At 41.2% G+C, this 11,840-nt stretch overlaps 1 protein-coding gene across 1 annotated transcript; it reads right to left on the reverse strand.

Moving 5' to 3' along the window:
- Nucleotides 1-1,274: 1,274 nt before the first annotated feature.
- ARPC3 (actin related protein 2/3 complex subunit 3) lies at nucleotides 1,275-10,715 on the reverse strand. Its single transcript, XM_024567158.3, has 7 exons — nucleotides 10,560-10,715; nucleotides 8,406-8,505; nucleotides 4,951-5,027; nucleotides 3,432-3,500; nucleotides 2,500-2,626; nucleotides 2,077-2,171; nucleotides 1,275-1,585 (listed from the first exon to the last, which is right to left on the reverse strand). Exons 1-7 carry the CDS (start codon nucleotides 10,563-10,565, stop codon nucleotides 1,523-1,525), a joined length of 537 nt encoding a protein of 178 aa, XP_024422926.2. The 5' UTR covers nucleotides 10,566-10,715; the 3' UTR covers nucleotides 1,275-1,522.
- Between the last annotated feature and the right edge of the window lie 1,125 nt (nucleotides 10,716-11,840).

Consider the following 11,840-nt stretch of genomic DNA (forward strand, 5'->3'; position numbering starts at 1 on the left):
TCGCGGTTAACAGTCTGATGTACATGCTCACATAGTTTTTCCCGAAGTTCATACAATTAAATAAACAAGGATGGAATCAGATTAAATACCACCCTTGAAGTTTTTTTAATAAGGCGTCTTTCCATGACATGACAGATAGAGCCTCTTTTTTATAATGGCTGCGTATTTCATTTTCTGGATGTACCATAACTTACTCATCCAATTCTCTATTTAAAATCAAAAGAAGTCTTACAGTTCTTACTACTAAATTGCTCTCCCTAAAAAGTTATACCTTGTAAGAACCTTCGTTTAATGTCAGCATTATGTGTGGAATAAAGCTACACTTTAAAATCCACTGTGTTATACTTCTTGTGTAATTTGCTTTAAATCCTTTAGAAACTGTTCTCTTGGGTGCATTAAAAAAGAACAAAACACCTACATTATACAGGAAATGTTTTACAAGCCAAGCTTTGGCTCTGTTTGTGTGCCCCCTGCTGGCACTAATGGAACAGGCACCACAGAGCGCTGGTTCCTATCACAAAGGTTCTACAATTGTTTTAAAAAAGCACATTCGTTAAAAACAAACCTTTAATCTTTATGAATCACTGTGGCTTTTTTTCTTCCTTTCTGACATGTGACTCAGGGCATGTAACCAAAGTTCAACCCAATCACCCAGAATCTGATCCGAGGTAAGAAATTATAAAACAAAAACAACCCAACAAACACTCTTCGTTTCAAGACTTTCTTGCATCTAGAGCATGTTTTGTTTTCTTTTAATACTCACCCAAGGACATGTTTATTGATTTTAGAGAAAGGGGAAGCAAGGGAGAGAGAAACATTGATTGGCTGTCTCTCGAACACGTCTCCACAGGCCACCGAACCCTCAGGCGAGGCTTGTGCCCTGACTGGGAAGTGAACCCGCAACCTTTTGGTTTACGGGACACCGCTACAACCACTGAGCCACACTGGCCAGGGATACAGAGTATGTTCTGACATACTCATACTCTTGAGTATGTGAAATGTGGTACTTAGGTCATAGTTCAGATCATCAGTGGACAGATGCTCAAGAGAATTTAACTCCTACATTAAAATTACACATTAACCCACAAAGCCCAAATGGCAACACTCTAGCTGACCGAGCACCAGAGTAAACTCCAGTTTTGATTAGTGGCAATGGCTGGTAAACTTTGTGTATATGCTAAAAACCGCTGAACTGTACACTTTAAAAGGGTGAATGTTATCTCTCGAAAAATTTTAAATGAATGCCAAAGATAAGCAATAATGTTTTCCTGACATAAAATGTTAGAAATTTCTTTATTATTACTTATTAAGCACCAGCTTAATACTGCAGAGAATTTCAAATCACCCTTTGACAACTCATTCTTCCCCCCCCCCCCAATGATTGATAATGAGCTTTTCAAGTAAAGACATGTTCTCTTCTCTCTTCTGTATAAAACTTTATGAAATAAAGGCAAAGAACTGTGTACACCTTGCAGTGACATGCGGCCCTCAGCTGTGGATGCAGTGTCTGCCCGGGCTCCCTTCACTGTCCGGGTCCTGAAAGACTCTTGTTCATGAACTGTCTCTTCACAAAGCAAGTCCACCACTAACAAGAGGGGACAAAACAGAATGAATAGTGGCAGTCAAATTACAATGCAAGTTCAAGGTTAAGGATGGAATATGAATTTGTTTAAAACAAAATTTAATATTAGCCTGGTGGCCCTTATGGTCTACACACTCCTTGAAAGCACATGTAAAATTTTCTTTCTTTCTTTTTTTCTTTTTGGTGACTTAAAGGTTACTCAAAATTACAAGCACAAGACAGATGTAATACATCCAACATATCTCAAGCAAAAAACCTGTACTATGGGGCTTACAATGCCTTGACATAAGAACCACCAACCAGAATTTGTTATTATATGCAATCATTATTCATTGTGATTTGGTGAATTCCTACTATGTGCAAGGCACAGACCCAAAAGTTTAGCAACACTGCAATACTAATAGTATTCTTACAATGAAAGACCTTAGTGTGTTTCATTTAATGGAGACTATAGGATGCAGGGTGATTTATCAACTGAAAGAAGAGGGTCTTACCTTGCTGGGTTTATCATTCTGAGGGTCAAAAACTTTCTCACAAAGCCGCAGTCCAGTCTCTTGCCTTAGCTGCTGTAAATAGGCCCTCATCACTTCTACAATAAGGAGCAGGTAAAACAACACAAAGAAAGTGTATCTGAGAATGCATCGCAAATGTGCTTGCTGTTGACCTGGACACTGACCTTTGCAATGTATTTCTATACATTCAAACAGGGTGAGAAACAGAAATGACAGTCCAAAGGGATCTCTACATGTCACACTTGTTACCAAGAATCTCGTGTGACAGTGGCTGGTAAGATAATACATGTGCCAATGATTCCATTCTCGATTATATGCCATTCAAGGCAAGAAGAGCAGGGGGGTAAAACATCAAATGGAGAAAACCTTGTGCCATATAAAGAGAGGTAGAGACCCTGTTCTTACCGTCTTCCTGTTTGTTTGCAGGTTTGGCATAAATTGCGTTAAGTGGAAAACCAGGCTCTCCAGGAATGGGAAAATTAGTGATTCCCAGTGTATACATTTCTTTCTCTCCTTGGCTTTTGGAATTGCACTAAAAAAAAAATTATATATACACTTGTATTTTACAGGGAAAAGGATAATAATATCCAATTTGCACTTTTTTAGTCTAAGCTAGTCATGGCTGGATTAGGGTTTTTTATGACTTTTGTAATCTGGTGAAGCCAGTGGGCCCCTTCTCAGAATAATGTTTTTAATGAATAAAATAAAATACATAGAATTACAAAAAAACCCCAATTATAGTGAAACAGAATAATTATAATATTAAAAAACAAATTTATGATATAGTCATACACATGCTTCTTTACTCATACACTAAATACAAGATCTTGCAGTGGCCAAAATAACTGTAATTCTGAAGTAGTACTGAGTGTAAACAAAGTTGCAAAAAATCTCCCACTCTAAACGCGATGTGAAATGCTGATTTCCACTGGAGAAAAAGTCACAGGTATTGCTAATACAACTGTGGGTTCTTGTCCACACTAATAATGAAAGTACTAAATTTCAGTTAGAGGTTAGTGAAAAGAAAGATGGAATCTCTTCCCTCTCAAGTTCATGGACCCTTGAATTCTATTCTTGGACTTGAAGTTAAGAATCTCTGACCAAAGGCTTAAAAGGAATATTCTCCTCAAGATTTCTGTCTTGGGGAAACACATGCAAAGCCTTACCCTCTGATTAGCTAACAACACTGTAAGTTTAGAGATCTACATTCAGATTCTTATCTTAGTCCATGCTCTAAGTCAGAGGAGATATTTTCTCCTTGCCCTTAAAGTCTCACCAAGTCCAAATACCTATCAGTAATTAGTTTTCCTGATAGATGATCATCCAAGTTTAAGTACCTTTTGGAGCTTCTTCAGACACTCAGAAATGTAGAGCGTTATATATATCAAGGTTCTGTCGGCTTCATTCTACAGGATGGAAAAACAAAACTTAAAAACAGTCCCGAACAAAACACAACAACTATGTGCAATAAATGAATTCAACCTTTGTCTTTTGCTTATCAACAGAAAATTGCAAAAAGAGTCATTACTATAGCATCAAAAATTCCCATTCTCCAAATGCAATCTTCTCCAGCCCCTGTCTGTCTGCCCTGGGCTGTGGGGCCGCTCCTGCTGTCCTCAGCTCCTCTGGCGGCTGAGCTCCCCAGGAGCTGTGCCAATAGCCCCTCACTCTGTGTGGGAAGCAGTCCCCAAAGCTGCCGGGGAAACCTGAGGTATACCATATGGTTGTCTAATTTTAAAAAACCCTTTCATTTCAGGATCTCTGCCGAGAACAGAAACATTCATGACTCTAAAAGAGGAAGCAATTATTTCTCAGGTGACTTGTTTTTGAAGCACTCCCTAAGCCCAACGCTTAACCTAACCAAAAGGAAAATGTGGAAAAGGCGAATGGGTGTTGATCGAATGAGGCATGTACTTCAGGTCAAATTTTACAGATTTATAGTTTAAAAAAACAAGCTACGCATTTCCCTATATTTAAGATCATTTAATATTCAAAGAGAGAATGAAAATGGCAGAACTATATTTATTTATACCTATTACACACACAACACTTGGACCACACATTAGATACAGAAAACACTCTGCTAATATCACAGAAAGTTTAGACTATAATTTGTAGACCAAGAGTCTACAAATAGAAATCTCAAACCCTATTTGATTCCAAAAGGTCCAAGTTTGGCAGGAAGTTCCATATTCTAGAATGTTAGCCATAAAATGTGCTGATGTTTCTTGTAACTTGCTCACAGCAGGAGCTCTAAAACCTTTTTCCATTTCCCCGCCTCCTCTCCACCACCTTCCTCTTGGCCTCATTCTTATGAAGGACTGAGAGAATGGGAGAAAGGGTGCTAGAAGGAGGGATCAGGGTCACTGAAGATTCTTTATTTCACCATCTCTGGTCCAGGACACAAGTATAAAAAAGAGTAACACCGCACACAGGATTTTCAGTTTTGGACTGGCATGTAGTAGGTGCTTAATTAATGTTGAATAAACAAAAAAGGACCAGATATAAATATTTCAGGCTTTGCAGGCTGTACCGTTTTGACTACAACTACTCAACTTGGCTGTTGGGGCGCGAAAGCCTCCATGGGCAATCTACAAACAAACATGTGGGGCCATGTTCCAACCCAACTTCAGTTCCGAAAAGAGGTGGTGGGCCTGGCTATTGTTTGCCAACCTGGTGCAGACTTTGGAGGAAAAAAATGAGAAACAAATATTGATGTAGAGTCCAATATTAAGTAATGTTCTGGATGTTTAAAAACATACAATCTCATTTCACTCACTCCTCACAGCAACCCTGACTGCCAAGCTAGATATTTTCCCAGAAAAATAATTAAACATTAAAAGCTCTGTACTTTACCTTAATTTCATAGTTTTTGAAGAAGACATTGGCCTTGAAGTAATAGATGGCTTCATCCACAATATCTGTATCTTTTGCTAAGCAGGACACAAGGGGAGGGGGCAGTGAACATTAGCTTAATGCAAAACACAACACCTATAAAAGCTATAAATAAAAAAAGTATCTGAGGTCAATGCTCAAGAGCTTTGGAGTTGAAGGAAATGAGACTACTGAAATATAATGCCTTTAAAAACAATTTCTAGAAAAATAAGTACATGATTTATTCTTATATTGGGTTGACCAAAAAGTTTTTTCCATACAGTGGCTCTAGTAGTGCCATTGTTGTCTTTAACTTCATTTGAAACAATTTTGTTAGATTGTACTGTGGCAGCTGTCATATCAGTGTGCATTAAAAAAAAAAAACCCAAAAAATAAAACAAAACTATCAAGCCCTGGCTGGTGTGGCTCAGTGGATTGACTGCAGGCCTGAGAACTGAAAGGTTGTTGGTTTGACTCCCAGTCAGGGCACCTGCCTGGGTTGCAGGGCAGGTCCCCAGTTGGGGGCATGTGTGAAGCAACCTAGGCACATTGATGTTTCTCTTCCTCTCCTTCTCTTTCTAAAAATAAGTAAATAAAAATCTTTAAAAACAACTTATCAAAATTGGTAAATTTTCAGGCAGCCATTTAGTATTGAGGATGGAACAAGATATGCAATTTTCCGTGCATTTGCTTATTATTTCAAGAAAGGTAAAAATGCAACTGAAACACACAGAAAAGGTTTGTGCAGTGTATGGAGAAGGTCCTGTGACTACTGAATGTGTCAAAAGTGGTTTGTGAAGCTTCTTGGTACTATTGACACTTTAACCAAATAATCCTTTGCTGTGGGGCTGTCTTATGCATTGGAAGGTGTTTAGCAGCACCCCTGGCCTCTACCCACTAGAAGCCAATAGCGGGAGATAGCCAACATACTCAAAATAACCAAGTCAATAAAATTATTGGTGAAAATGAAAAATGTGCCTTTTATTTTATAGAAAAAACTATACGGACTTTTTGACCAACCCAATAGCTTTATTATTTTTACAAAAAGTTATACATGCTCGTTAGAAAAATTATTTAATCAGTACCAAAAAATTTTCAATTGTCACCCTAATCTCACTCCCCCCAAAATAACTACTATTAAGGTTTGATAAACATCATTCCAGACATCTCCTAATGCATTTATATGAGACATAGACTAAACTTTGACAAAATGATTTAAAAAGTATTCAATATAATTTTATTTGAATTTACATACTATAGTTTCAGAGAACAAAAACTCTCAACTATCATTTTGGAACCCGCTGGGGTTCTCATACATAACTTTCCGTTTATGAAAACTATGATTTCAAATATATTTATACAAGCTGGTCTAGGTGGCTAGAGGCTGAAAAAAGCCAGAAATACTGTTGTGACAAAGACAGATCTCATTACACAATTTCTTTGGCAATTTTCCCCCTTTTTTATTTTAAAAAGGTCACAATCCCAGGGTCTTGGTATCCGGCAGCTGGTTGCAGTAACACAGAGACAGTTATTTATATTTCTCGTCCACCACCGCCGTCCCTCTCACACAGCAGACATGCAAAGTGAGCCTGCAGTTCTAATCCCGTGACACGCATCCCTGCTCATGCCTCGGCCACAGAATTTCCAAGGAATCTGAACTCGAGACTTGTGTTCCTTGCGATCTATTTTCTTATCTGCAAAAAGGAAACTTCTTCAAAGAACTCAATAGTGGTTACAAAAACCAGCTAGTTCTTTTCAAATGTTGCCATAGGTGTGTGTGTGGTAAGGAGGCTGCAGGAGTCAAAACCTAGAAGGGTGTTTGGCACGTAAAAGGGGTTCAAGAGGTATTTGTTGGGGACAAATTAATTGGATTACTGCCAACAGTTATTTAACCCCCAGCCTAGGCTTACACTTTTCCATAATTCAGTTCCGATCTAATCCAGTCCCCTGGGGAAGAGTAACAGGTCATTCTTCGTCTGTAGAAACCCTCAAAGAACTGTGAAGGTGCTGATTAGGATTACTAATTGTAAAGGCGGCCAACTGCATCTTCTGACACACCATACGGTATTCTGCAAAGATCTGAAAGTGGTTCTTCTCAACGAATCTGAGCCAACACTGACTCTTATTTTTCCTTTGCACCATGATTCTTTCACATCATTTTTCTTCCTTTTGGTCTGTTCTCCCCACCCCATCTGTTTCTTTTTCTTCATCTCAGAATCAAGTAAAGACTGTGGTGACTCACCAGATTTATTAAGTTGACTGAGCTTTCAACTGGTGTTGAAAACAAAAAGAAATGTAAAAAGGTTAAGTCAAACAGTCTGGTAGAGGGATGGAGATGGCCTCAGCACAAAATTGGTAATTAAAACCATGGCCTTGGAAACCATGAATGGAGCTCAGTGCAGACCCTCTCTGGAGGCAGGGAAACCTTGTCCCACATGATACGAAGTACACTGTTGGCAGAGTGTCTCACAGTGTGTCAGAAGGGTCTCAGATAGTGTCTGAAAAGAAGGAAGCTTTCTGAACAGTAAAAAAAAAGGCTCTGAAATAAATAGAGAAAATGAGTACCAAGAAAGAAAGCAAAGATAAAAAATTCAGAATTATTAATGTTACATAGGACACTTACGATTTAAGATTAAGGTAGTGTTGCTAAAAGTGAAGTTCCTGCCCTGGCCGGGTTGCTCAGTGGGTTGGAGTGTCATCCTGTACACCAAAAGCTTGTGGGTTCAATCCCCAGTCAGGGAGCGTACAGGAGGCAACCAATAGATGTTTCTCTCTCACACTGATGTTTTTCTCCCTCTCCCTCTAATAATGAAAAAAATCCTTGGGTGAGGATTAAAAAAAAAATTTAAATGAAACTCCTGAAAAATGGATAAAGGAAGTAGATTTAGATGGGCAAGAGGTTAAAATGTGTTTTTTTCCAGCTTGATAACAGAGAAGGGGTGGGGACATGACATTCTACAGAAGGTGGAGCATTAGTTCGTAAGAACTGACAGTGAGGACAGAAGCAGTGTCAAGATTTTTAAAAAAGATTTTATTTATTTTCAGAGAGAGGAGAATGGAGGGAGACAGAAAGGGAGAAACATCAATGTGTGAAAGAAACATCACTGGCTGCCTTTTGCACGCCCCCAACTGAGGAATTTGTGGGACAATGCTCAAACCACTGAGCCACACCAGTCGGGGCCAGTGTCAAGCACGTTTTCTCTTACCCCTCAGCAAAATATCCTGGAGAAATTAACAGCAATATGTTAATGCCACATATACCCATGCCCTGGAAAGGTCTAAAAAAGCAGTATCTACCTAGCAAAACGAAATAGAAAATACAAGAGCAACCACAGACAGAAGACTGAACTACGAATTTCCCTGACTTGCTAATGTCAGAGGGTTGCTAGATGTTTCATACCAAAACCTGAAAAGAATAGAAAGGGGTTCCGACTTACTCTCTCTAGGGGCGGGTCCTTTGAACTGACTTCTGATAGGCAGCAGTGCCATGTTGCCAATGAGCTTGGTGTCGGGGTCCATGAGAGAAGAGTGGTAAGCCTATGGTAGCAAGCCAGGCAAGGGTACAAAGGCAGAAAAGAACAAATGTCAGCGGCGCAGACGAGTACATTTCTCCAATGGAATGAAAGAGTAACCCACCCAAAATCAACTAGGGGACGTGGCAAAAAGGATGGTGGCGGCCATATGCGGACTGGCTCTTACAGGCTCATGGCAACCAACGATGAAAATTTTAGGATTTTAAAAATATTTTGAGCCACGCTGGTTGTTGGAACACCACTATTAAAAATTAAATTATATACATTTGCAATCCATTATATTAAAAATGACTCAAAATTATTTCCTTTAAAAAAGTTATTTTACTATTGTCTATGATCTTCAAGTTATTTATGTCTTTTATATTTTTATGGCAGAAATACCATATAATGGGGTCCCACCGTGCACGTCTGCCATGCTCAGTGATGTCACACTGGTAATTGGCGGAAGTACTGACACTATGGAAATAGACAACCACCATATAAACTGGGGTACCCACCCTTCAGCTGTTGTGAAGCCAGAACCCAAGCACTGGATTTTCAGTTCTGCCACTTACTGGCTTTATCTTTGACATCACTTTTCTTATCTTGTTTCCAATTTGTAAAATGAGGATATATATATACTGCTTTCAGTGGGTTGGTGCAAGTTAGAGCATGAGCGGGGGAAATCACATTTATGAGAGCAATATGTGTATGATTCCTGGCTCTGCCTTTTAAAAATGTCTGGCTTTTTGTAAGACAATGTGGGCCCCGTTCATATATTCATTCATTCATTCACCAAACAATTACTTAGCACTTAAGTGCAAGGCATGGCGATCTAGAGGTAGGCAATACCAGTACAGTCTTCATCCTTGAAGAACTTCCCGGCTAATGGAGAAGACAGGTATTACATAAGTAATCGCATGGAAAGTCCAGGGTGCTCTATGTCCAACTGGAATGACCTCAGGGTCGCAGGGTCATTGGGTCAATGTGAGGATTAAATGGGATACTTTATATAAAAGCATGTAGCTCAGGGCCTGCCTGGCACACATCAGGTGTCACACGGTAGCTATGGGATTCATAATATATGTACCTATAACCACGTCTTGTGCCTTTTATCACAGGTATGCTTCCTCTTAAGCAGCCTCCACCTTCCCCTTCGCAAGCTACTGTCTTGTTCCCCATCTGTTTCCTTCATAGCATGTCACTATCAGAAATGATCTCCTTTATTTTATTTACATTTGTATGTTTATTGTCTGCCTCCCCACTGGAATGTAAACTCCTTAGGAGCGGGGATTTGCTGGCCATATTCACTGCTCTCACAGTGCTTAGTATGCAGTAGGTGCTCGGTAATGTCTGTTGTTTGAATAATTGCATGTTATGGAACGTCCTTTTTCCTATTCTGCAAAATGGAGGCTGACCCTGATGCTGCCGGTAAATGTACCCCGCAGGCTGGCTGTCAGAAATTAAGAGAAAGCAGACCACCACCACCAGTTTTTCTCCTACTCTGATGCACAATAAAATAGAAACATTTGGAAACCAGGCGCAGACCCTGAGCCTGCCCTGGGGGCCCTAAACCCAGCGGCTCAGGGGTGGCCGTCACTGCGGGGGCGACAGGGGAGGAAGTGGGGTCTCACAGAAGCGGAAGGGGCCCGCCCCCTGGGGCGGTGGAGGAAGTGGGACTTTAGAAAAACGGAGAAGCCGGACCCTCGATTTGAAAAATGATAAATAAAAAGTGCAGCCCTTGACTTCACGGTCTGCTGAGGCTTTGGGGACTCAGCCGGAGTCGGAGGGTGCAGAAAAGGAAAAGATGGGGTCAGAACCGGAGAGAAGGGGCTGGAAGGGCTGAGGCAGCCTCCTCTGCACGCCCACTGTAGCCTACTCTGCTGCTCCCCCGGTCCCCGTGGCCGACAGACCCAGGCTTCCCCAAACCTACAAGAACCGGCCCCCTCCCCTCTTCCCTACTCTGGACCTCGCTTTCTCTCTGACCACCTTGGACCCCTTCTCTCAGCGCACGCACGAGTTTTTGCCGTTCTCCCCAATTCTCGTCGTCACAACACACTCCAGACTCGGACCCCTTACCGGCATCTTCGCGGCCCCCGAGTTTCAACCCAAAGGAGTAGGATCGGGTTACAGAGAAGTGCTTCCGGTCTGGCAGCTTGGGTGGGGTAGGAGGAAGTGAGCCCGCGGAGGAGGGTGAGGGGAGGAAGCGCGCTTCCGGCCTGTTCCTTCACCGGCTGTTGCGGCTGCGCAAACCGAAGGGGCGCCAGGGGGCGCGCCAGCACTAGCTAGGGGTTGCGTCGTGTGTGCGCATGCGTGAGGCGTGCAGCTGGCGATGACGGATCTTGGGGTTAGAAAACCCTTAGGGGCTTTCCCAGGGTCACACTATTTTAAATTCAACACCACTCCATCCCCATAGTTTATCTGCCCTTCCCTCTTAGGATTCTTTTATTTAACTTTTGTTATTTATCTTTCCATCATGTGAACGTCAGAAAGACAGGGGGTTTTTGTCACTGCTGTGTCCCCGCCTAAAACAATGATGGTACACAGTAAAGGTTCAATAAATATTTGCTAGGTGAATGAATGCACCCAACCCACTGGTTCTTAAAATGGGGAAGGATAGCACACTGAGAAGGGATCTGTGCATTCCTCTGTACTGCATGCAGTTCTTTGTGCAATGAAGAAAATGGACTCTGGGTTTGAATTCCAGCTCCAACACTTACTGGCTGTGTAATTTTGGGCCAGTTAATGAACCTCTCTGCATCAGTTGCCTCACCTGGAAATGGAGATGACAGTACTTAATGTAGTTTTGTGAGGATGAATGAATTGCATGTAACAGGCTTAGAATTTGCATGCCTAGAACATCCAAGGCTCGGGAATTTTTAATCTAATACTAGAAAGTGCCTCATGTTAAAAGCCAAGTTCATTGCTGCTTTGGGGCGTTTCTTCTGCCAGTCCCTTTGACTGCAGTACTTTGCCCCATGTTCCACAGCTAATTTCTTATTTAGGTTTCTGGCCAAATAGCACCTTATAGGAGTCATCTTCTTTGACAATGAGCCCAAAGTAGCCTATCACTCTCCCTTTCATTACGGTTTCTTCTTCCCATTCCTTTATCAGAGGCTTCCTTGTTTATGGTTAGTCTCCAGGGCCCAGCAGGTCAGCTCCATGAGCATAAGGTTTTGTCTGTCCTGCATGCTCCCATTTTATCCCCAGTGCCTGACACCCACCAGTAAATTGAACCATGTCAGGCTCTCCTACATAGGAAAATTTACTAATTCAAAAATTTGCCCTGGCTGAGTATTTCAAATTCTGAATGGAGAACAGGAGTGTAATAAAAAGTTAGTGCTGTTTATTTTACTTATA

The sequence above is a fragment of the Desmodus rotundus genome, chromosome 7 (assembly GCF_022682495.2).
Source record: "Desmodus rotundus isolate HL8 chromosome 7, HLdesRot8A.1, whole genome shotgun sequence".
Lineage (NCBI taxonomy): Eukaryota > Metazoa > Chordata > Mammalia > Chiroptera > Phyllostomidae > Desmodus > Desmodus rotundus.